The 26,805-nt window shown below is 40.5% G+C and overlaps 1 protein-coding gene across 1 annotated transcript in view; it reads left to right on the top strand.

Annotated features, from left to right (window-relative positions):
- stab1 (stabilin 1) overlaps nucleotides 1-26,805 on the top strand; it is a 157,150-nt gene that overhangs the window by 91,137 nt on the left and 39,208 nt on the right. The window contains 16 exon segments of the mRNA XM_052017592.1: nucleotides 1,166-1,285; nucleotides 7,108-7,236; nucleotides 8,702-8,758; nucleotides 12,120-12,227; nucleotides 13,648-13,843; nucleotides 15,649-15,744; nucleotides 16,860-16,905; nucleotides 17,296-17,375; nucleotides 18,620-18,745; nucleotides 20,236-20,309; nucleotides 20,743-20,817; nucleotides 20,940-21,059; nucleotides 22,354-22,401; nucleotides 22,505-22,585; nucleotides 23,977-24,123; nucleotides 26,374-26,511. Coding sequence (XP_051873552.1) covers nucleotides 1,166-1,285; nucleotides 7,108-7,236; nucleotides 8,702-8,758; nucleotides 12,120-12,227; nucleotides 13,648-13,843; nucleotides 15,649-15,744; nucleotides 16,860-16,905; nucleotides 17,296-17,375; nucleotides 18,620-18,745; nucleotides 20,236-20,309; nucleotides 20,743-20,817; nucleotides 20,940-21,059; nucleotides 22,354-22,401; nucleotides 22,505-22,585; nucleotides 23,977-24,123; nucleotides 26,374-26,511 — 1,641 coding nt within the window.

Below are 26,805 nucleotides of genomic sequence, written 5' to 3'. Positions count from 1 at the left end.
CTGTTTGACTCTCTGTAGTCTAATTATGAGGCCAGGTTCATTTTAAAGCCAGACCTCTTTATCTCTGGTCATTGAGCATTGAGGCCTGAGACAAATGGCCCAGGGCATTGCACCAACTCCTGACCAACAATGTCCTACTTTCTAGTTTACCACTGGACCACAAAAGGGTGGTGAGAAGGGATCCCCAATTCTGGATGGCAGAGCAACAGTGGCCCAGATTGGAATTCTAGACTCTCCAAGAGCTTGCCTTTGTGATTCTGGCCAGAGTATGGATGGTGAATGTTCTTCACCATTCCAATTTGATAAGCATTTTAAATGGGATTACATGACAAACAGTGATAAAATAATGTGCTGCAGTAAACAATCTGCTGGAGGAACTCAGTGGGTTGAGCAGCATCTGTGGGAGGAAAGAAATTGTCGACGTTTTGGGTCGAAACCCTGCATCAGGACTGAGAGTAGAGAGGCAAGATGGACAGCTTAGAGAGGAGAAGGGGCGTGGCAAGGAAGGATTCCGAGGCGATTGGTGGACTGGGGGAGGCGTGGGAGGGTGCAGAATGACAGGCAGGAAGTGCCAGGTAGGGGAGGTGAGTGGGAGTGGAGTTGCAAGACTGTGGCAGGTGAATGTTATATGGAGGCAGACAGAGAGAGAGAGAGAGAGAGAGAGAGAGGGGAAAAAGAAAAAAAAACAACAGATGGAGCAAGGTGGGGGAGGAGAGTGTGAAGATGGGAGACAACTCCCTCCAGCAGTCTTCCATCTCCACCCCTACTCACTTCCCTTACCTGGCACTTTCTGCCTGCCATTTTTCACACACCCCCACAGTCCACCAAATCACCTCAGAATCCTTTCTTGCCTCCCCCCTTCTCCTCTCTAAGCTGTCCATCTCACCTCTCCACTCTCAGCCTTGATGCAGCGTTTCGACCCAAAATGTTGACAATTTCTTTCCTCCTACAGATGCTTCTCGACCTGCTGAGTTCTTCCAACAGATTGTTTGCTGCTCCAGATTCCAGCATCTGTAGTATCTTGTGTCTCCTTAAAATAATGTGCTAATGTTGCTGCATTAGCTGAAATTCTGCTTTGTAGGAGTGGTTGTGCCATTATTCTCAAGTGTATATTAGGAGAGGATAACTGGCTGTGCTGTACAAACTGTTGCTCTTTCTTTAACAGGTGAAGTATCATATTATTCCTGGGGAGAAACTCCTGTATGATAAAATCAAAGATGGAATTCAAAGAAGAACTATGCTGGGATCATCGTATCAAGTAATATTCTACAGGAGGAAAGGTCAGGTATGGAACGTGCTTTGTATCTTCATGGCATATTCTTTTCCACTGCAGGAATACAGGTGCAAGATGTACATCTGCAAGGTGGAATTATGGAGTCATGCATCTATCCAGTTAATACCATTCCTCTAATCCTTTTCCATAGCTCTGTATTTTTTTCCTTTTGTAGGTAAATATATCTATTTCATTTTAAAAGCTACTGTTGAATCTTTGCCCACCATCCTTTCAAGTTGTGTATTCCTGATTATTAATACTTGTTGCATAAAAACATTTCTGCTCATCCCCCAACCCTCTCTGGATCTCTTGCCAGTTATCTTAATGCTGTGACTTTTGCTTCCATCTACTTTGATCCTCATTGAGGCTCAGGCAGATCATGTGGCAGACGTGGTCCCTAGAGTAGTAATGGATGTTGATCGTTCTCATTCTGTGACCTTGATCTCCTCTGGTGCACGTTACCTAATTATCCTCCTCCTCCAAAGGTAATACACCCATGCTACTGTGTAGACTAAAGCCATTGAGTTATGGTTTACAACAAGTCACTTTTTGTTTGTTGCTGCAACTCTGTCAACTTGTTTCACTCACTCCGACCAACCATTCGATCAGAACTGGAGGACAAACAGGAATACTTAAAAGTTCATCTGTGTTTGGGATTTATTCAGCTGTCAACAAGCCAACAATACATCAGTGCTCTGCTTGTGTAACAGGCTTTAAAAATTGATTTGGTTCCTGGAGGCATTTTGGCAGTTGGTAAAGATGTGCTAATGCTCAACTAATTCTAAAATGAACCCTCGTAGATGCAAACTTGATCTGTGTATTTTCTTTAAAACGAAGTCATTAAGATTTAATACCTTCTATAACCTAGTTATGTGTTGGCTGCGAACACGTTCTAACAGAATTCAGTTCTTCATGCCATAATGCATATCTAGATGACGTGATATGCACTGGAAATTTCTTCTCCTATAACTGTGTTCTCATTGGGTCTGAGATCACATTAATTGATGTTAGCCCTTTATCGTTTCCTGTTGAGGCCATACATGCATTTTTGAGCCTGCTGCATTTGTATTTTTTTGTTTGGTTCACAGCTATTAAAATCCCAAAAGAGAAGGCAGCTGTTCTTTAACATAGAGGAGGTTGGTTTTTATCCTTGCAGCTGCTTTCTCAGGAGACTCTCTGTGGTTGAGTTGATGTGTTCGATCACTTCTCTTATGTACAGATGAGAATTTAGGAATAACATTTTAAACAGTGACTTGTGTTACTGATGCTCTGGAGTTTACTAGCTGATGAACTGCTGCAAAGCATTTGAAGCTGATGTTGTTTTGAAGGTTTTCTTTTCCCCATTCCACCAGTGTACATTGGCGACAAGGCTAGCATTTAATACCTGTCCTCAGTTGCCCAGAGAAATTCATTCAGGGGCTTCTTGTTGAATAATTAAAATATTACTGGCAGATTGCTTTACCCGAGTAGTTTGCTAACCTGTTTCTGCACGCCAAAAATAATCAAGCACATTTGTCAAGATTGATTTAAAAAAAGCAATTACTCATTCACAGTTAGTGGGCATCATTGCCAAGGCCAGTATTCCATAACTGCTCTTGAGTAGAAGATGGTGGTGAGCTGTCTTCTTGGATGACTGCATTCCATCTGGTGGTGATGGTGTTGCAAGGTTAGAGTTCCAGGTTTGTGAGTCAGCCACAATGAAGGAACAATGTAGTTCTGTGTCCAGAATAGGTTTGATGTGAAGGGAGACTTATGGACTGTGATGCTGCTGTTGTTCAGAGGTTGAGAGTATGGGAGGCACTGTTGCCTTGGCAAGTTGCTCCAATGCCATTTGTAGTCAGTGCACAATGCAGAACGGTGTGTTGGCAGAATATTTAAGTGGTTGATGGGATGTTAATTAAATAGACTGCTTTGTTTTTGGATGGTGTTGAGCTTCTCTAATGTATTTGGAGTTGCACTTGCCATATTCCCATTTTCACCTTCTAGATGGGGGAAGGGCTTAGGAGAGTTGGGGCGTAGGTCATTCACCATTGGATATAAACTATGTCCTGCCCTTGTAACTACAGGATTTATATGGCTGGTCCAGTTTCTGATTAACAGTGAATCTCTCTCCCACCCCTAAGCCCAAACTTTCATCCTTACGATTCCCTACCAGGATTTTTCTGGTGAGGAGTTGTAGCATTGATGGTCATGGGATGTAGCTAGACCTCAGTGACTGATGTTGGTCATTGTCTTCTTTCCAATAAGCAGGAAATGACCTTTTATTGGAATTGTCCATCCTTCTGTGTTTAGGCCTATCTGGGCTTTTTTGAAAAATATTGTTGAGAGGACAACAGCCTTGTAACTCTAGCAGAAGTACTTGACTATACATGATGCTAGTTCTGGAGCCATTGATCAGCCCATGCCTGAGAATTATCCAAATCTTGTTGCTTGAACCTTGGCCTTGAAATGAGCAGCTGCAAAAGGAACTCAATACTATGCAACCATTAGCTAGCATCCTCACTTCTGACATTATGATGGATTGAAAGACTTGGATGAAGCAGCTAAAAATGATCAATCCTAAGATGCTACTGTGGGAAATATCAGGAGCAATCTCCTGGGGCTGAAATGATTGGCCTTGAACACTAGCAACCAATGACCTTTGTGTCAGATGTGACTTTCACCACTGGAGAATTTTTCTCCTTATTTCCAGTTTTATTGGGGCTCCTTGATGTCAGTTGGTCACATGCTGCTTTGATGTCAAGTTTAGTCACCTTTACTCACCTGTGGAATTTAGCTCTAGTCCTTGCCTGACCAAGGCTGAAATGAGGTCTGGAGTCCACTGGTCCTGGTGGATCCTGAACTGAGCATTGGTGAGTGGGTTATTAGAAACTAAATGCCATTAGAAAACATAGACAATGCCTCCTTTCGTCACTTTGCTGATGATTGAGGGTAAACTAATAAGGAGGAAATGATCCATGTTGGATTTGTCCCTTTTTCATTGGTAAAGTGTACCTGGAAAATTTTTCATATCGTCAAGAGGATGATAGCATTGTGTCTGTACCAGAATTACTGACTAGAGGTGTTGTTAGTTCTGGAGCATGCCTTCAATACCACAGGTCTCATAGCCTCAGCTCTATCCAGTACCCTCGGCTATTTCTCATACCTTGTGAAATAATTTGTCCTAAGACTGACTTCCGTGATCCTGTAGACCTCAGGAGGAGAGTGAGATGGATCATTCAGCGGGTACATCTGGCTGAACATGCTTTCAAGTGATTCAGCCTTACTTCCTGTACTGACTTATTGAGCTTTGTTATCACCGAAGGTATTCCCCTGCTTCCTTAGTTCTTTTATATACAGGCATTCACAATTAGACGTGGCAAGTTTAGAATTCCGATTTGATTCATTGGTTTTGGACTCACTTAGCTTTGTCTGCTTCTGTTGTTTAGCATGCATGTAGTTCTGTGCTGTGGCTTCACCAGTGTGGCACCTCATGTTGTTCTGTCATGACCAACTACACACCTCATTGGTTTGATGCGGTATTGGTAGACTGAGGAATATGCCATATAGTAAGAGAAACAAAGGACTGCAGATGCTGGAATCTAGATGAAAAGCACTATGATGCTGGAGGAACTCAGCAGGCCAGGCAGCACCCGTGGAGAAAAGCAGGTGCGGGGGAGGAGTCTGTCTATCACTACCTCTTACCTGCATCTACCCAGCACCACCTTGTGCCCACCCCGCCGCCCCTCTTGTCCACCTATAACTGCTCTGCTTTTCCTTCCTATCTACTGGGCTTCCCCTTTTCCTAATTTCAGTCCTGAAGAAGGGTCCTGACCCAAAACGTTGACCGCCTGCTTTTCTGCCTTGGCCTGCTGAGTTCCTCCAGCATTATCATGTTTTTCATGCCATATATTAAGGATGGCAGTTGTGGTGGATTTCTCTTCTGCTTCTGCTGATAGTCTGCAGGGCTCCATATTTGCCCAAATCTTAGCTGTTAGATTTGTTCTGAATCTGTCCCATTTGGAAATAAACCAAATTTTTACAACAATCCAGAAAATCTGTATAAGCTTGTGAACATATCAGGAGCATGAGTGGGCCACTTGGCCTCTTGAGTTTGCTCTACCAATTAATTTTGTGGTTTTCAGACTGAGACCTTAACTTCATATTCCTGACCACCCACAGTAAGCTTTCACTACTTTGACTATTTTTAGGGCAGAGGTAGATAGATACATGATAAGAAAAGAATATGCTTCCATTGCCCTTTGAGGAAGAGATTTCTAAAGACTCTCAACCATCTGAGAGAAAAGGAAATTCATCTCTCCCGTCTTAGATGGATAACCCCTAGTTCTAGATTCACCTACAAGAGGAAATATCCTTTCTATATTCACCCTGTCAAGATCTTCTCAGGATCTTGTATGTTTCAATTGAGTCCTCTCCTGAATAGCATTGGACTTTAAGCAAGCCTATCCAATCGTTCTACTTAAGGCACCTTGCCATTCCAGGTGTCATCTAGTAACTGTTTCTAAACTACTTCTGAATCACGTACAATACATCCTACCTTAAATAAGGAGACCAATACCATACGTAGTACTGTAGCGACTCACCGCACTGGCATCGAACCGGCTCCCGACATCGCGACGTCGTCGGAGGCCCCGATCCAAGATGGCGTGGGGCCCTCCTTCTTCCCCAGCGTTGGGCTGGGAAAGCCCGTGCGCGGGAAGGTCAGGTGACATGCACGTGACGTCAGCGCGGGAACTGTTGCGCAGGAATTGCTCGGCTATTAAAGGCGCACCGCGCCCCAGTCAGCATTCGACCTTCGATTTCGAAACCAGCGACTCTGTGTCTTCATTTGGTAGTGTGTAGCTAGCCGCTCCAGTACTCCAATTATGATTTCACCAGTACCCTATATATCTGAAGTATTTGTATTAAATTCCCTGAGCAATAAACACTTATGTTGGCTTTCCTAATTACCCGTTGTACATGCATATTAAACTTTTCCAAATCATGCATTAGTACATCAAAATCCCTTTGCATCTCAGAGTATTCTTCATCTCTTACCTTTTGGATATACACACTTTACTGCCAAAATGAACAAAATCACATTTTCCCACATTGTACACCATTTGCCAGATCTTTGTGCATTCACTTAACTGCATCCCTTCGTGGCCTCATTATGTCCACTTCAGAATTTACTTCCTACCCATCTGTGTCATTATTAAATTTACCAACCATACCATCAAAGTAATTTATATAAATTGTGTAAGTTGGGGTCTTCATTACAGCTCCCCAACCAGAAAATAAAAGTTATGCGTACTATCTGTTTTCTATTAGCCAGCTCACCTCTATCCACACCAATATGTTATCTGCTACACTATGAGCTTTTATTTTCCGCATTAACTTTTGATGTGGCATGTTATAAACTACCTTCATAGAAAATCTAAGCGGTGTATATCCATTGGTCATCTTTTATTATCAGCACATGATACTTTTTAAAGAACTACAATAACTTGGAAAGACACGACTTCCCTTTCAGAAAACCACATTGACTTTGCCTGATTACTTTGAGTTTCTCTGTCTGGTTACTGTTACGACCCCAGTTTTTCATTCCAGATTGATTTTCTGTTCAGCTGTGTACCATGACATCATTTAAACCCAGCTCTTCATGTCACTTGTCTATGCTGCACTACAAAAAAAAATCCCTTATTAAATGTCAATCTCCTACTTAATACATGAGTTAGGTTGTCCTGTGTTTTATGAAAGAGTATAATTACTATGTTGTATCAAAATCAATAATTCACATAAAAACTTAGCTGTTCTTTCATTATTATTGACAGAAAATGCAATAATTTTTCCAGATTTTTGTTAATAATGTACCATTAAATGAATTTCACAATGAGACAAGACATGGGATATTGCTGGGAACAACTCAGGTCCTCCAATTACAGAAGAATAGATGTGACACTAACGAGACTGTAATTGTAGAGGTATGTATGAAATGCTACAATGTATGTGTATGCATAGATTAGTGATTTGTGCCTCTTGACTTTAAGGTTGATGATGTTTCATAAATCCTGATGCAAGGTCATCACCCTGAAAAATTAGCTCTGTTCTCTTCCACTGACGTTTCCTGACCTGCTCAGTATTTCCAGTATATTCTGATTTTCTGTCAGATTTTCAGCAGTCAGAATATTTTAAATTTATAGAAATAACTCAATGGTTGAATCAGGAGTTGGTGCTTAAATTTGTAATGGATTAGGTATGCTATGGAAGAGTAACAAACAGAATCATTGGAATTTCTCATCAGGAGGAAGGAGGTCCATGGAGTCTATGCCAGCCTTCAGAAAAATGTTATTAATTCCATTGCCTCACTTACTTCCCTGTGACCAATTCTCTTTCACATGCTCATCAACTCCACCTTGATTCTCCTGACATCCACCAACACTAGGGTTTTTTTTTAACAGTAACCAAAATTACCTCCCAAACATCATGCCTTTGGAATTTGATACCTGGATCTGCAATGCATGTGTCTGGATGTGATACGTTGACGAAGGCAGCTTCAGTGTTCTTCCCTTTAACTTTTCATGCTTTCAAACAAAGAAGGCTGAAGAAGTATCACCAGGAAGCTTCTGTTTTTCTTACAACAACTGAAAGCAGCTGCTTAAACTAATCCTTTATTACTCTGGCTCTTGTTTGTAACCACTTCTAATGGTATGGTTGAAATCAGGTGCTTACAATGTGTGGGGAGTTGCAGGTGCAGGCACATATCTGATTGTTCCATGATGCAACAGTTTGGAGAGTGAGCTTTGAGGATTTTGTAGCCCTCAATATAGCGTTAGTGCGACTGGGACAGATGTTCTACTCCACACAGGTGTACAGATCCAGGCATCAAAATCCAATGATTCCATTTGTTGGTATTGTAAAAAAAAATTTCCTAATCCATCTTAAATTTAAGTACAAAATCCTGATTCAAGCTCTGAGGGATTAATAAAATCAAAATACTGGTTGCTGGAAATACTGAACTGGTCAGGCAGCAAAGGGGGGAATGGCTTTGTATTAGAACTGAGGACAGGTCATCAACCTAGATGTAAACACTGTCTCTGTGTCTCTCCACAGACTCTGCCTGAGCTATTGAGTATTTCCAACATTTTCTGTTTTAAATTCAGGTTTTTTTTTAATTTTCACATTAATCACATTAAGTCATGTGCATAGTGTAGTTCTGAACAGCATCAAGTAAAATACTTTTTATCAACTATTGCATGTTGTTTACCCATACTCAAATTGCTTAATAGATGATTGAATATCTTTTGTATAAAATGTTTTTTATTTGTATTATTTTCATGTCACATCAAGAGAAAAATTTCTTAGATATTAGCTTGATTGTGTACTGTGTATAGTCACATGCCAGTGTAACAGAACACAAATCATAGTTAATATCTTTTCTTTTTTAAGGGAATTTGTGGCAGCTGTGATCTTAACCCCATATGTCCTGAAGGGACTACCCTTACGGTAAGTAAAGATTCTGAAGCCATCTTTGGTTTTGCTCTTCTTTCCCAACGTAATCCCTTGAGCCCTTACATTTCCCTCTTTGCAAAATAATTCTGAAAGAGATTAATTCCAACTTTCCATAAATGATTTATTGCAAAGGATGTAAAATGTTGTCAGTGAATGACTTTGTTGGCAGGGAATTTAAATGTAAATGGATTCCAGTTTTTCCACGATTTGAATATCTAATTTCTGAACAGTGAATCATCTAATAACTCAGCCAAGGTCTGAACACTTGTGCAGATAAGAGCTTTACAAGTCCATGTCTCAAATTTGTGGCTTCTTTTGAGGTTGCATATTGTGCTGATGAGGTGAACTGGTCGTCCACTCATCCCATTGAAACTGTGCAAACTACAAAGTGAGAAGAAAGTGTAAAAATTCTAATACATAAAAGGTGTCTAAGACTGGAGTGCTTTATTCAGAGATAGACTTTGTAATTTTGACTTGGCTTTCTGATGGTTAATGCATTAGATGTTTCAATAATGAATGCATATGCTGAGTTCCACTCTATCTTTATGTTCCACAGTTCAGATTTCTTTCCCCCTAAAAACTGAAAATATCCCTGACTCCTTCATAATGATTTCTCTAAGAATTTTATACATTTCAATAATGTCACCTCTCATGCTTCTAATCTCTAAAGAATAGAGACCCAGCTCACTCAGTCTTTCCACATATGACAGATCTGCCAAACCAGGAACCAACCTCTGCTGCACTCCCTCCACAGCAAATATAACTTCTGTTTGGGTAAGGAGACCACCTGAATACTCGACTCCCTAGAGGTGGCAGGTCTGAGGAGTGCAGTTAGCAGGAGTACATCTGTTCTTTACATTGAGGCTGGAGTTGCCATGTCTCATCATCAGATCTGACGTGATGAGAACTTAAGAACATGACCATTTGAACCTGGTTTGCCATTCACCAAAATCATGGCTAATCTTCTAGCTCAAAGGCATTTTCTTGCCCTATCCCCACATTTTTTGATTTCTCTAATATTCAAGAATCTATCAATGTCACTTTTGAATAAAGCTGATGACTGAACCACCACAGCTGTCAGGGATAGAGAATTTCAAGGATTCACTCTCCAGGTGGAGAAATTTCTCCTCATTTCAATCCTAAGTGGTCTATCCATTATTTTGAGGGGTAGGGGAAACATCTTCCCATATCTACCCTGTCAAGGACTCTAAGAATTTTATACATTTCAGTGAGGACATCTCTCATTCTTCTAAACTCCAGAGAACCTACTCAATCCTATGGCATACCTGTCATCCCAGGATCCAATCTAGTAAATCTTCACTGTACTCCCTCCACAGCAAGTATCACCTTTATTAGGTAAGGAGATCAAATACTGCAAGTGTGATCAAAACGAGGGCCACCAAGAGAAACCTCTTGCTGATTTACACTTACTGCTCACTTGCTGATGATGACCTAGTCCTCCTTAGGATATGCACTGAGGAAAGTAAGAACATGTAATGTCCTCTGGGTGGGAGACTTCAGTGTCACCACTGTCTCATCTGGCTGAAGCTTGAAGTACATTGCAAATCCTGCAACAAAGATATGAGAATGAACATGAGTGAAGACCCAAATCAATCTCATGAATTTAGCTGTCCATGACATTATAGTGCACAGTCCCTGTGATGTCTAAATCCTGCCTTCACACTGAGCTTTGCCTCCAGCATGTTAGTAGCAGCAAGCTAAACAGGACATATTTATGGCAGAGCTAGCAGCTCAAAGCGTGGTATTTAGAAAATGCTGTGGACCATCACCAGCAGCAGATCTGAGGCCAATGGGTGAGGTGAGAGTGACGACCACCTTCATTTATGCCAAGTGAAACTCCAGCCAGTGGAGTGTTCTATTCATGATTCCCATTGACTTCAGAGTTTCTTGACGCCACATTCTGTTAAATGCTGTCTTGAATCAATGGGATCGTCACTCTCATCTCGCCTTTCGAATGCAGTTCCTTTGTTCAACTTAAAGTAAGGTTTTGAACCAAGTGCTTCAGGCTGAATCCAAACTGAGTTTCAGGAACACCAATGCCAGTCATCACTTTACTGATGACTGACGATAGTGAAGGCGCAGTAATTGATTTGGATTTGTTCTGCTTTCTGTTGTCAGGACATAATTGAGTTGTTTTAACACATTGTTGGGCAGATGCCAATGTTGTAGCTCTACTGGAATGGCTTGGATAGAGACACGATTGGTTCTGAAGCTTAAGCATTCAGCGCAATATTTGCCATTTCACCAGGGCCAATAGTCTTTTTGATCCCTCGGTGTTTTTATTGATGGGATACTTGGAGTTGGTCATGCCATTGAATGTAATAGAAAGTGGCTCGGTTCTCTCTTGTGAGACTTAATCATTGCCTTTTAATTTGTGACATGCATGTTGCTTGTCACTTACTAGCTGATGTGTAAATAGTGTAGAAGTCCTGCTGCACATAAATGTAACTCTTTAATTATCTGCAGTATTGCAAAGGGCGAACACTGTGAATTCATTACCAAACAGGTCCATTTTTGACTTTATCCTGGAGCAAAGTTACGAATAAAGTAGATGAAAATAATTCCGCCAAGATACAGAATACAGCGATGTCCTGGGCTGAGCTGAAAGCTTCCAATAACCAATAACTTCATCTGATTCCACTGATATCACTTCCACTGCGACCCTGTATCACTGCACCTGGATGAATACTACCTTGTTGTCAAGGCATTTGTTTTCATCTCACCTTCAGAAATCAGGCCCACATTTTACCAAGGTTATAGAGACTACTGAAGCATCCTAGCCCTGGAGAAAACTAAACTGAACAGTGATGAGCAGGTGTATACTGTCAACCTGTTCCATCACTTTGTTAACAATTGGGAATAGATTGATAGAGCAGTATCAAGTTAGGCTGGATTTTCCTTACCATTGGTGAACAAGACATACCAGTGCAATTTTTCACATTATCTGATAAATAAGTGTTATAACTGTGTTGGATCAGCTTAGTGTGTGGCATGGCCAGTGCTGGACTACAAATCATCAGCTGTATGGCTAAGGTTCTGTCAGGAATCACTCAGTTCACTATGTTCAGTAAAATAGATCCATTTCTTGACGTCACATGCATTGAATCGATCTGGCATCTGTAATAGTGGGGACCTCTGACAGAGGCTGAGCATGATACATGTGTATAATGTTTATTTTTTATGTAATTTCCTTGATAAATTTATATTTTTAACATTGTCATAAATTATGAAGCATTTCACATGGTGATTTTTAATGTAATACTGTCAGATGTTAATGTTCAAAGTCAATGAAGTATGTCATATTGAGTTGTACATGTTCTTTTTTTGTGCTTAGGAATTTCCTGGCCAAGTCAGAACACCAAACTGCATTTATAAACAATTCAGAAATGGCAAAAATTTAAAGCGTATTGGCTGCAGACCCAGCTGCATGCAAGTAACAATTGTAAGTTTACTTTCTACATGTCACTGTCATTATTTCTTGTTTCTCATCCTAATTTTTCCTCTATCTTCTTGAGGCACAGACTGATCCAAGTATTAATTTTGTTTCTTTGTCTGGATAGTGAGAGTCTATTTGCTATTTTGCTGTAGTGGTCATTACAGATGAGTCCTGTGTTGTTGTTGTTGTTGAATATTCAGAGGCAACAGATATGGAACAATAATGGAGTGTAAAAATTGCCAATTGGAATATGCCTGCGATATTTTGATATTGGATTTGTAAAGAATGTCTAAACAGAAATATAAAACAATACTAAAATGTTCAGGAAAATGCAAGCTGATCCATGGGCTGAGGTCTCAATCCCTTTTTAAAAATGGACACTCCATTTGATGAATTGAGCTGCCATCCTAGCTGTGAAAGAAAGGGGGAATAAGTTATATCCACTACAGGAGGTGGAAATCAGAAGAACATCCAAGGGATGCACGTGTTTCTCTGCATTAAGATGTAACAACTGCTTTGTCATAGTTATTTAACATGCAGCTCTGTGAATATTTGCCTTGTTTGCATGGCATTGTTTCACAGAATGGTACAGTTTTTTTACACACTTTTGGATTTTGAATAAAATAAAGTACTCGAGAAAATAAACGTCAAAAATTGCAAGAGTATTCTGAACGCCAATGGAATATTTGTTGTCTCTCACTAAATTTTTTTTTGGGTTCAGTTGGCTTCATGCATGCCAGTAAAGATAGTATTTTCTAGGCCAGTATCATTATTGTCCATAAATGCAAGACTGAAAATGAGATGATCTTACAGTATCGACACAAAGCAGACCTTTTCTTTTTCTCCTTCTCCTCTTCTGAGGCAGTCCTTTGGGCCTGAGGATGACTTACTTCCACTCCAGTTCTGCTGGGTTCTGAGGTGGCTGAAGAATCCCATGTGAGATCTGCATACTCTGCCACAGATGAGGCAGATGGTGCTTGATGGGCAGGAGGATTGTTCAGGATGTTGTATACTCGTCCCCCTGTTTGTGCATTGTCGTCTTGTGCTCCCTGTGTAGATAGTCGAGGTGCTCAATACCTCCCTGCATACTCTTTCTCCATTTCTATTGGGCCTGGGATTCCCATGAGTTGGTGACTTTTAGAACTTCCCTGAAGCACTTTCTCTGTCCTCTTGGAAAATAATGACACCAATAAAGCACTCAGTATGTGACTTATTTCAGGAGTCTGGTGTCAGGAATGTGGATAATGTTGTCTACCCATTGAGGTGGTGCATGATCAGAGCTTTTATGGTGAAGGTGCTGCCCCAGGAGGAGTAATGGCATTGGTTTGGCGTTGGATTCAAAGGAAGTCTAATTAAGGTCTGTCTTAAAGCAGCTCCTTTATCTGTTTCCTTATTCACACTTCATTGCTATATTTGCTTGCTTTAGACTGTAGATTGCTGTTTCGGATACTTTGGACCAAGGTGCCAGATGTGCCCTGGAAAGCCAAATGCCTGGTGCTCCAAATACGGCATCTGTCAGGATGGTATTAATGGAACTGGAGAGTGTCTGTGCCATGAAGGATTTCAAGGCACCGCCTGTGAATCTTGTGAAGCTGGAAGATACGGAACAAATTGCACACTTGGTATGGACTATATACACCTCAATTTATAAATGAATTAGAATAGTAATTAACAATTTAGTAAAATTTATTTTTTGATTCAAGGATAAATAAGGGATAAATGGGCATTATAACCTGTGCTATTCCTGATGTAAGTGTGCTTAATGTACTCATGTACATGCTTAATGTACCGGGCAGGCACCGTAGTGTAGTGGTTAGTGTAACGCTATTACATTGCCAGTGACCCGGGTTCAATTCCCGCTGCTGTCTGTAAGGAGTTTGTACGTTCTCTCCATGTCTGCGTGGGTTTCCTCCCACATTCCAAAGACGTACGGGTTAGGAAGTTGTGGGCATGCTATGTTGGTGCCGGAAGTGTGGCGACACTTGAAGGCTGCCCCCAGAACACACTACGCAAGAGATGTATTTCACTGTGTGTTTCGATGTACATGTGACTAATAAAGATATCTTATCTTATCAATAAGCAATGGGGACCAACCGTCACAGGTTCTTGAATTATTTATTTCCTGTTATATTTCTATAATTGAGGGCTATAAATTTGATTACTATTCGAAGATGTCCCATCATTTTGGCATATCACTGCTAGGTAAGCTCACAATGTTTGTAGGTAGTTTTGAGCAAATATGAATTGTGTTCAACGTAAAGGAAAATGTGCTGGTGTAAGTGACACACCATGCTCAGCCTTCTTTAACTGCTAGGTTAATAACATCACTAGAGAGGAGAGTGTACACCTCATATTTGTTTTATACGTAAGTGGTGTGTAGTGTCGCACTGACTTTGGAGATGGTATTGAGCTAACTTTTGCTATTTGATTTTATTATCTGAAGTACATACATAGAACAGTACAGCACAGGAACAGGCCCTTCAGCCCATGATGTCTGCACAGAACACAATGCCAAATTAAACTAAACCTCTTCTGCCTGTACATGACCCATGTCCATCCATTCCCTGCATATTCATGCATCTATCCAACAGCCTCTTAAACACCACTATTGTATCTGCTTCCACCACTACCCCGGCAGTCTGTTCCAGGCATCCACCTCCCTCTGTGTTTTTAAAAAAAACTTGTCCTGCCCATCTCCTTTAACTTTCCCCCCTTCACCTTAAATGCATGTCCTCTGGTATTTGACATTTCTTCCCTGGGATAAAGAGCTTGACTATCTACCCTATCTATGTCTCCCATAATCTTATAAACTATATATGTAAGATAAGATCTTTATTAGTCACATGTACATTGAAACACACAGTGAAATAAATCTTTTGCGTAGTGACTTTGGGGGGCAGACCGCAAGTGTCGCCATGCTTCCGGTGCCAACATAGCATGCGCATAACTTCCTAACCTGTACATCTTTGGAATGTGGGAGGAAACCACAGCACCCGGAGGAAACCCACACAGACACGGGGAGAACGCACAAACTCCTTACGGACAGTGGCCGGATTTGAACCTGGGTCGCTGGTGCTGTAAAGCATTATGCTAACCACTATGCTACCGTGCCTATGCTACCGTACATTTATAGACATGTTTGCATAATTTTGTTAATATCTTCACCTCCACTTCAGTTCTTCCACTAAATTACTTCAACTTCAGGAGTAGGCAGTTGAATTATAAATGCTGACTTATTAATGCCACTCTATAAATGGTTGCTTGGAAGCAGCTGTTTGATGGCTTGACCTGACATGCTTTTCTAGTCTTCCCATGGTATAACTAAAATCAGAAGTTGTCTTGGTGTATCAGTTTACATTTGAATGTTTCTTCTCCCTTTTACCATCTTACAATCCAATTAACCAGGTATTTATTTATGTGTGTTTAGAATGCTTGTGTGTAAATGGGAACTGCAATGATGGACTAGATGGTGATGGAAGCTGTAACTGTTTCAAAGGGTGGGAAGGTACAAATTGCGATAAAGGTAAGTGGAATGTTGTATTAAACCAAAAAACAAAAAGCAAATATATTGAGCGGGAAGTAGTTTGTAAATATATTTTAAAACATAATTATATTTTCCTCAAAGTACCAATCTTAAGCTTTTTGAGAATGGATAGAAAAGACTTGAAGTCCTCTCGCTGTGTTATATTTTGTTGTTTAACATCCCCTTGCTTTGATGGCTGACAGTGAGAGAGTTAACAACCATCCATTTCATCACTGGCAGACTGAGATTTTTCATTGGCAGTGCATTTGGTCCTGGATGCCTGCTCCCTACATATTGACTTCTTGTTTGACTCCGCTGAGAAACTTGTAGCTATTTTGAAATGAATTTCTTTCATATACTTGGCATCTTCTGTTGAAAATTCGCCTAAATGTGTCGTATTATGGTAGACATCAGTGTAATTTGTTGCAGTGATTGTTCCTCAATGATTGATTCATTATCATGGTACATTTCTCTGTGTTATATTTATTGTAGTTTTTCTGCTATTCCCATCGTGATTGTGAAACTGGATTGCTTTCATATATAAAAAAAAGTTCTTATTCTAGATTAAGAACGTAAGAAATAAGAATCAGGAGGAGCTCGATGGCCTCTGGTTCCTGTTCTCCTATTCCACAAGATTATGCCCAATCCTGAGTCTCACTTCTCACTTACCCTCTGATTCACTTTGTTTCCTTGACCTTAAATAACCCAGCGATTGGACATACACAGCCATGAGTTACAGAATTCCAAAGATTTAGATCCCGCTGTGCAAATAAAAAAAGTCATTTAATTTCAGTCCTAAGTGGCCCAGCCCCATTTCTAGTCTCCACAACTGGTGGAAAGTGCCTCTGGGACTTTTATTACAATTAAAAAGAGAAGCAGCCTTTTTTTTTAATCTGTTCTACTGTTTTCCACTACTTGGAGTTACATGCAATAGCAGCACTAATGGTTTTTATCCTCTTTATGGAGTTTTAAACTGAACCAAATTATAAGCCTATTTGGTACAAACATGGGATAGATTTAAGAAAGAATTGGAATAATATGCTGCTCTGTAAATTTCTAATTTTTCATGAACAAAATGAATTATGACAAGATGTTTTGTTTTTTCTCTTTTTCAGAAATTGTAATTGATCACTGCAATGGAACATGCCATCCCAAAGCTAAGTGAGTGAAACAAACTTAATTTCAGTTTATCTTGTAATTCATCTTTTGATGGTAAATTCAAATAGTTAAAGTGTTATTGTTTATTAAGTTAAAATGGGTCCATATTTTATAGCTCATGCAGATGTTAACTGATTGCGGAGGTAGCAGTGAGGTAACATTCTTAAATGCTTGCATCATGCTGATGAAAGAAACATCTGGGCATATAATGGATTACATCTACTGAGTATCACCACACACAGTGTGTGTCCTGGTACAGATCCACAGAAGCACCACTCAGCATTCCATATTATATCTGTAATCACTGCTGTCCAGTGGTGAAAGGTAATAATAAAAAGTAATACGTGAACATTGTTGATTTAAAATAAATGGCTTAATGTTTGTATGTTTTAGTTGCATTCTAGGGTCACCTGGCTCTCTGCCCTCTTGCTTATGCACTGCTGGTTACTCTGGAAACGGAACTTACTGCTCAGGTATGACTTAACACTGTGTCCCCTCTCGTTGTTGGAAGGAAAGATGAAGGGCTAGCAGTTCATTTGTGCATGGAAACAAGTCAAAGTGTTGTGTGAGTTCATGTAGGGCTTCAAGGCAGCACTAGTCTATCACATGCAATGTGCAACACGCTAACACCAAGAAATGGGCAGAACAAACTTTGGTGCCTGATCTCTCTCTGCATCTTCAACTCATTGTGCTGCTTTATGACAGATTTGCCCTTGGATGGAGCTTCATTGGTGAGGCTCACCAGCATTCACCGCTGGAATATCCTGATGTTAGAGGTGGCACTTGGGGCAGTCAACACCACCCTCTCTGATGGACTTACCTACAAGCAGCATGATCTCAGGAATATCTAGCATGACTGAAGCTGACCCAAGTATGCCTCAGTCAAGGAACTCAGGCCAAGGAAGGGTGCAATGCATTGACACTGCCATTTGGCCCGTTTTGCATGTGCAAGTCAGAAGGAGCTCCTATCCACATGAGAGTTTTCTCCTCCTTCACCATTCCCCACTTTCACCCATGCTGAGACTTCCCAACATATGAACAGCCAGCTCCCACAATCTCATAGTGATAATGGCCAGATATCTCTTCCTTAAATGAGGTTGGTAGAAGGGATAGGTCACCTTGGGGGAGGGGGGGGAGCATCACAAACTCCTCATCAAAGAAAGTGCCAGGGAGTTATTAGCCTATCTGAGAGGGCAGACAGACCTATTCTGCATTTAGTTCAGCAGGACAAATGCCAAATCTAGGCTTGCCTTTCTCTCTGGATCTCTCTCATTGTTTCTTCAGACTTCACTGGACAAACTGCATATCCAGCAAGGTGTAGTCAGTAAAGGCGTTGTAGATTTCTGCCCTGAATTTATATCATGGAAGGACCAAGCCAGTCCACAAGTTGTCAAAGCTCAATATCCAGTTTCAACATTCACCTTGTCTGCCATTGCATGCCCTGGCCAACTAAAAGAAACTGACACAATAAAGGAAAATAATGATTTCCTCCTCTCCCTGATGATTAAACCAGCAGACAAGTGGCATGTCACTACATGGAACATGGTAACCTTGCAGTTGAAATTAGATTAGGCTGGTGCTGTCCACTAGAATCCTACTTTGACTTGACAGCTAAAAACAGCTGTGAAAATTAGCTTTACTTTCCATGTCCGAACATCAGATGGTTTAGAGAAGGGAATTGTAACACAAAATTGAAGCACCATTTTTCTATTTACAGAAATCAATCCCTGTGAGATTAAAAATGGCGGCTGTTCAGAGTATTCCAACTGCACCAAAGTTTCTGCAGGAGAGAGAACATGTACCTGTTGGGACGGTTATGTCGGGGATGGACTCATCTGTTTAGGTGAGGACCAGAGTAAAAGACCATGCCAAGCCATCTGAATTAATTACAAGGACTAACAGTAGTATCATGGGTTTTCTGTTGTGCTTGCCCATTGCTTAAAGTGTTCCACACTATTTATGGCATGCCTGTCTGATGGAATGGCAGAAGTGTTGGGATAGTGGGTATATCCAGGGATTAAAAGCTTCTGGCTGCCTGTATGGTAAACATTCCAAGCCCTTGCCACTTGCATTTGGAGTTTTATGAACTTAATCACCAGATGTTGTATTGTCACCTTTCCTTCCAGACTGGTGAGAGAGAGGCTCTGAGTCTGCTGAGGAGCAGTGTCAGGAGTTGCAGCATTACAAATCTGATCCCTGATCTGAGCTTCCTGTCTAATGTAACTCTTGCTGATCAGCATATTAGTTCCACATTAATGCTTGGGGCACCAGTGTGGAGCTAATGTGCAGTTCCCTATCCAATACAAATCTCCAGCTTTGCTTGACAGCAGTTTGGGGTTTGTTGTGGACCCTTTGGTTAAAATCACATCTTACATGCCATCGGGTAGCTGACATAAGAGGAGATGAATGTCTTCAGGCAGCCATATTTGAGAAGACTCTCCATGGTCCCTGTCAGCTCAAAGTGGTTTTCTGTGTGAGTTGATGCAAGGTGAAAATCATGTCTATTTTGCCTCCAGATAGATAGAACACACAGCAATATGGGGGAGCAACTCTTCAGCCATTGGGGGAGCTGTGGCAATAGTTTTCCTTATGGCAGACAGCAGGGAGCTCCTTCTGTAGCTACCATAATCAGATTTGTCTCCTTTTTTGCAGATAGTCACGAGTACCACATCTCTGAGGTCCCCAGTCATATTCTCCTCTTCACAATTGTGGAGTTGAGCTTGTGAATTTGTGACTGAAGGTCCTCTGCACCAGGTTTTAGAACTTCACTGGGGATACCATCTGCTCCCAAGGCCTTTCTGTTCTTCATTTAGCCATTTTGACTTCTTGCCTGTCAGGGGTGGTGTTAAGCCTGAACCAAATTGCTTTCTTTGGAATGAGGTCAAAGATTTTCATTGTCAAGGGCAGAGTCAGCTTGAGGAATCTTTGAAATGTTTCTTCCTGCAGGAACTGACTGCCTCTCTGTTCTTGAAAATTTGACTCCATTCTTGGTTCTCATTGGGTTGGGGCCTTAGGTATTTGGGCTGTAGATGCCCTTGATGGCAATAAAGAATACACTGAAGCATCATGAAGAGTTGTGACAACACTTCAATCTTTCTTGCATAATGCTGCACCTTATCTCCAATAAAGTTCCTGATGGAGTGCAGAGTGTCATCTCTGCTCCAAGGGCACCCCAGGTGGAAAACATCCGTTGAGAGCACAAAGAGATGAAGGTGAACAATTCCTTCTTCATCCAGCATAACTAACTTAATGGAAGAAAAAAAGTGACCACTGGAAGATATTGTTAATTATTCCTATTATGTTTATAACTCACTGTTATTGTTTTCTTCTCAGAAATTGATGGGTGTGCAGAACAAAATGGAGGTTGTCATAAAAATGCAGAATGCACCAAAACTGGACCAAATCTGGTAAGGCAAGGATTCTATTTCAGATTTTATTTGAAATATCTGACTGCTTTATGTAATTGATTTCTCGTATTGTATTCTTCAGCATTTTAGAAGTGTTGAGAAGGAAGGTGAATTGGGCTGTCAGTAGCATAAAGATCAGAATCAAAATAACTGATTTTTAGCAATGTGTGGAGTTAATTAAGCTTGCACAACAGCTGGATCTTTTAAGAGTTAAGCTGGGTGCACACATTAGGAAAGATCTGACAGCTGTGTTGAATGAATTCTTCATGTCAGTCTTCACAAACCAAAACAGTTCATAAATTTCTAGATCTTGCCGGCGATGCTCATTAATAATACAACTTTAAAACTGCAGCTTGTGATTTTCTGCTTGTGGTCAACTGTACAAAATGCTCGTGTGCAATTCATGCTTTCTTTGATGTGTTCCCCATTTTAGGTTGCGTGCAACTGTCTCTCAGGTTACATCGGAGATGGCAGGAACTCTTGTGAACCTGACAACCCTTGCAGGAAGGTTAGGAACAAACCTTGGACTTCAAGACAAATACTTCTACAGCAAATCAAATTTATTTCTGACATTAAATCTAAAAATAACCATGATACTTATTTGTCTTCTGCCTTTACCCTCCACTGAAGAACAATGGAGGCTGTGGTTTATTCGCTCATTGCCGAGAAACAGGACCAGGTACTCGAACATGCAGCTGTTATCGTGGCTACAAAAAGGTTGGACTCTCATGCAGAGGTGATATCTTTCAGGTAGTATTCAATAATTGTGTGTGTGCTTTATGTATAGGATTCTCTTCAGAAATGTATATTATTTAATAATTTCTTGTGTCACCCTGACTGTAAGGTCCTCTCTTCCCTTTCCGTTCCCCCTGCCTGCCTTAATCCTGTAGTTCATCAAAACAATAAAGGTCCCTGGCATGATTTTCAAGCACTGACAGCCCACTTCTCACCTTTTGAGAAGGGTAGCTGTTGGTTGAAGGTTGAGGAGGAAGACCACCTTTGCTACTTGACACTGTGAAGCAACTTAAAAATTTCATTTTACGGAGGGAAGTTTGGGGTTTGGTGCTCAAGAAATGGTCCAGAAAATGAGCAAATGTGTTTCTGTTAGCCCTGCTAAAATATTGAAGCCTGCTGCTCATGATCATTGTGACACATCCCTTTCCTATCTCATCCTCCCCTAGCGAGTCCTGCTCTTGAGCCTCTCAACACTTGGTGTCAGTAGTGACACAATTCACCACCAGTAATGACACTATTTAAAAAGAGCATTAGGATTTCCCCACCGTCCAGGCCAACTTTCCTAGTTCAGCTGCTGCCTTCAAAAAGACATGGCGGGGCCAATAGTGGGTGGACTCACTTGCTGCTTGACCCATTGTTGCCATGGTGAAGCCCACACAAATGGGCTTGTGGCCCGTGATTTGCCTATTGCATGTGGCCTTCCAGCTCAATGCCTTACTCAAGGTGGTGGTGAGTGATCTGATGTCATATGCATGCCACAATCACTCTGCTTGTAATTTGGTGGGATTACATTTCGATACCAACATGCAAATTAAATCATATATTCACCTTAGTGGGAAGGCTTAAAGGAATCAAATTAAGCAAATTTCAATAACCCTGTACTTAATTTCATTGCTTCATTCATATTTCAAAATTGTATGAATCATCACAATAGGCCTGAGCCATGATCCTCTAATGTAGAGGATATTGTGGACTGGCTGCTTCTGCAACGTTCCTCTTCAAATACTACTGTTACTACATTGAACATTTTTATTTTAAGTATCCAAGTTAAAATTCTTATCAGCCTTCACTTAATACTTGTTGTGATTTAGTGTTTAAAAAATCTCTTTCAAACGTGGCTAAATTAGCTCACTTTAAAGTACTTTTGTATTTCAAGATGCTGACCCACTCAGTGTAAGGTTGTGTAAAACTGTAAGCTCTTTCTTTTTGTTATTGAGTTCATGGATCACCATAAAATGCTTAATCTTTTATCGTGTTTCTGTGCCTTTTAGCAACTGAGTTTTAAAAAAAACATTAATTTGTTTGACAGGAACTTGCCCGAGAACCAACATTTGTTGCCTTCCACAGATACCTTCAGGTAGCAGTGAAGCATTTTAATATTTTCCAGTTGAAATTCATGAAATGTATCTCTTGGAACATTGCTCAATCCTTCTTTATTTTTTGTTTCTGAACCATTATAGAGGAACTCCATCAATGACCTTAAAGGAACTGGGCCGTTCACTGTGTTTGTGCCAAAACAGGATGCACTTTCTCAAAACACGGTAGCAGTATAAACTGCATCAATTATTGTTCCCTGTTTGTTAGAGTGTTTTAGAAGTGTTCATCTTGCAGCAAAGGAATTGCAACCTGGTTGGCCGGTTTTATGCAAAGCAGAAGGAGGTGTATTAGCATTTGCCTGAATGCTCCTGAACTAGTGTGGGATAAAACTTTACTAGAGCTCTGTATCTGATTCCTTCAATGTTATGGTTAGGGAAACATTTCGATCAGGTGTGCCTCCCCACCACTGAATAGTCTGTTCATATTTACTGGCTGGGACTACTTTAGAGGAAGGTTCCATATTTAAGGACTATACCTCCAAATCAGCCATCCCTTTCAGAGTCTAGAGGAGAGGACTTCTTGCCTGAAAATGAGAAAGATTGTATCCCTCCAAATCTGTAAGTAATTTTGATTTACAATGTGTTAATTTCTTATTGGCTGCAAGATATATGTAGAAATCCAACTTTGTTGTTTGTGCTAAACATGAAAATAGGTAGTGAATGAAATGCAGTTCTGAAATTTGCTTCCCTTGAAGTCAAAAGAACTGAACTTCAGAAGCTCAATTCAATGCATGTAAGGTACTAGATCGCATGTTTAGTATGTGCAATAAACAGCAAATTTCACCCTCTAAAGTTTATTGATTAAATTTAATGAGTTAACTGAAATTCACAGCCGACAATGTATATTGTGGTCTGCAGAAACATTGCACGCTATAACTGCAAAGGACTGTGGAATGTGTCCAGTTTAATTTGCTGTACTTGAGTGCAGAGTTTATAAAGTTTAGTTATTTTTTAAGATGAATGTTAATTAGTTCCTGTTGACAATTGTTTACTATACTCTCAGTAAAGTTGTGAATTTTGCAAGATCATACAGACACCGAAATCTTGGGATAGTCAAGAGGCTCCAAGATGGACAGAGGACAAAATATAATGAGGAGTTGTGAATCCTTGAGAAATCAGTGATCTAAAGACAGATGGGGTCTCCAAGTGGGCCCGGTACTTGTTACCAGCTGCTGCTGGCTATGTTGGTCTGGCAGACAGGCAATGCTTTTGGCTCCTCCATATGGAGCCCTGATCAGATCAAGTCCCCAAACCTAACATTTGCTTGAGGTTCCCAGAAGCAGAGCATTGGTGCTGCTTCACCCTGACAGTAAGGCCTGGCATGTGGCCAGTATCCATTGGAAAATCACAGCTGCACTGCTCCACTGCGAGTGCAAAATGTGAGTAACTTATCCTCAGTTTATAGACTGATAAACAATCCCCTGTTGACAACATGAGGCTTTTCCAAAGTTGTTCATGTTGTGTAACCCTTGACTTTCTTGTTCTGAATTCTTCATACAAAGTTCCTTTTATCTTCTGCTAAATATCTTGCCTTTGTCTAATTAACTTCCCAACAGACAGAAAAATGGGAGTCAAGTGGTTTGATAAAAGACCTGCTTCGCTATCACATAGTAGGCTGTGAAGACCTGTCAGATTTTGAACTAAAGGAGCAGACTACGCTAGTTGCTTTATCTGGGAATGTCATTCAGATCTCCTCAAAAGAGGTATGTATGTCTGTACTTGAGGAGATCCCACAGGATGTGTGTCAGTGTTTGAGGATATCTCTTAGAACATAGATCTGTGCTACAGGATATTCCTTACTAAGTGTGTCTATCCTGCAGGAAATAAGTCTGTATCACAGGATATCCCCAGGGTAGGTATCTTACTACAGAGCCTTTAGGAACTGTATCTTTACTACAGGATATCTAGCAGAATGTATGTCTATACCACAGGATATACCTTCAGGAAGTCTGTCTATTCCACAGCATACCTTGCAGAACGTAAGCCTATATTACAAGATATCCCCAGGGTATATCCTTCGTTAAGTGGGTCTCTACTGCAGTATATCTTTTAGGATGCATGTCTTCAGGATATCCTACAGGATGTGTGTCTATACAACAGGATATCCCCAGGTAGTGTGCCTTAATAAGGATGTGCCCAGGAGTGTGACTATACGACAGGAGATGCCTAGGGTGTGTATCTGTACTATGGTATATCCTTCATGAAGTGTGTGGCTGTACTCCAAGATTTCTCACATGAAGTGTGTCTGTACTTCAGGATATCCCATGGAATGTGTGTCTATACTACAGTATACCCTTTATGAAGTGTGTCTGGACTACAGGATTTCCCCACAGGAAGTGTATCTTTATTTCGAAAATCTCACGGGATAGGTCTTGTTACTTCAGGATATCCCACATGAACTGTGTCCATACGTCAGGGTATCCCGAGGAAGTAAGATAAGATCTTTATTAGTCACATGTACATCGAAACACACAGTGAAATACAACTTCAGTCTAACCCACAGGATATGTGTTGGTAGTACAGGATGTTCCCAGAAGTGTGCCTGTACACAGTATCCCCAGGGTCTGCAACAGGATATCCTTTAGAGTGTGTGTGTGTGTGTGTGTGTGTGTGTGTGTGTGTGTTTACTTCAGGATATTCCACAAATTGTGTGTCTGTATTGCAGGATATCCCCAGGAAGTGTGACTGTACTACAGAATATCTCATATGATCTCATAGTGTAATTTCAAAACCTTTATTTTTCATTTTCCTTTATTTTTGTTATTCCCCCTATCAGAGTCTCTACTGTTTTCCCAATGTCACCAAATAATCAGAAAACTGTGAGAAAATTGGAGATAGGTTAGCATCAACATATGTCATTGATGCTAACCTATGTTGTCATTGACTGCCAATTATTTCCAGCTTATTCAGAACTGCCCAACCCCTCTGGTGTTTATTCTCTCTGCAATAATGCCTTGTCACATGGTATTTAAGTCTAACAGTACAACACAGACTAGGTCAAGAGAAATTTGAGGATTATCTTTGAACTTATTTTGTGTTTTGCTAAAACATCAAATTTTGTTTCCTCCCAAGTGAATCCCACTGTATTGGGAGATGTCCATGTGAATGTCACTATCCAACAAATTGCTGATATGGAGTAAATAGTAAGAACCACGTAGCAAAAAGCAAGATTTGTTATTGACAGAGATCTATCCATTCTATCTTAGATCACACACAAAAAAAATTGCCAGGATGTCTGCTGCCATTGCTGCTTCACTTCACCCTTGTGACTTCTCTTTTTAATCAATAGTGGAAAGCCAGTAATGCAGCCTGATCATGCATCACACCATTTAAATACAACAGTTTCCTAATCCGTTGCTTTAACAATATGACTCAGGATTTTAAAAATTCATAAACAGGATGTGCACATCAATGTATAAGATCCATCCATCCCTATTTACTCTTGAACCACCACCTTCCTTGGAGTGAAGCTACTCCCACAGTGGTGTTAGGTAGTGTGGTCCTGGCAATGATATTTCCTCCAAGGTGGGGCAAAAATACAAGTTCATTGATGCTTCATAATGATGATTCATGTTAAGTGCCAGATCCATTTGCTGATGTCTTTCAGCTCGCCTCTAGATATGCTCAGTGTACAGAAGTCACCCATTTTCTTGACAGATATGGAACATCATCCACTTGTCTTCACTCTAAAGAATAAGCTGCCTTCAGGCCAGTCTAAGATTAGCTGTATGTGATTCTGAGGAGATTCTTTGCACTTAGTCAGGAAGGCTGATATAGGAGAGACAAAGGTGTATCCAAGGAGGTGTTTGTGCGCTCGACCATGGAGCTTGGTAAACCAAGAATGCTGGACATATCTAGATGGTAGAATAAAGGATGAAGAGATTGCACTTATTTAAATGCTAATTTACTCTTATTATAATATTGTTCTAAGTATGTGTTATCTTCTTAAATAGGATGCAATTTATTTGAATGGAGATGCACAAATCATTACAGCAAACTACATTGCAGCAAATGGGATTATTCATTACATCAGCAAAGTCTTGGTTCCATTCAAATTGGAGTCTAACATGCGAATATCCACTTCATCTCTGGTAGGTTCTGAGGAAATCTGTAAATACACCTACCTTGATATCCTCACAAATAAGTGCTAAACACACAGCATGGTAGCAAAAAGAAAACGTGCTGAAGCTGGAAATCTGAAATAAAAGCAGAAAATGCTGTTTTATCTCAGCAAGTCAAGCAGCATCTGTGAAAAGAATGACAGAGGTAAAATTTCAGGTTCTAAGGAAAGGCCATTGACTGGAATCTTCGACTTTGTTTCTCCCTCCAATGATGCTGCCTAACCTGTTGCACAGAGGCAAACTGGTGTCTTTTTTTAATGGTCA

The sequence above is a fragment of the Pristis pectinata genome, chromosome 6 (genome assembly GCF_009764475.1).
Source record: "Pristis pectinata isolate sPriPec2 chromosome 6, sPriPec2.1.pri, whole genome shotgun sequence".
Taxonomy (NCBI): Eukaryota; Metazoa; Chordata; class Chondrichthyes; order Rhinopristiformes; family Pristidae; genus Pristis; species Pristis pectinata.
Note: the sequence above shows the minus strand (reverse complement) of the source record. Positions and strands in the feature narration are given on the sequence as shown.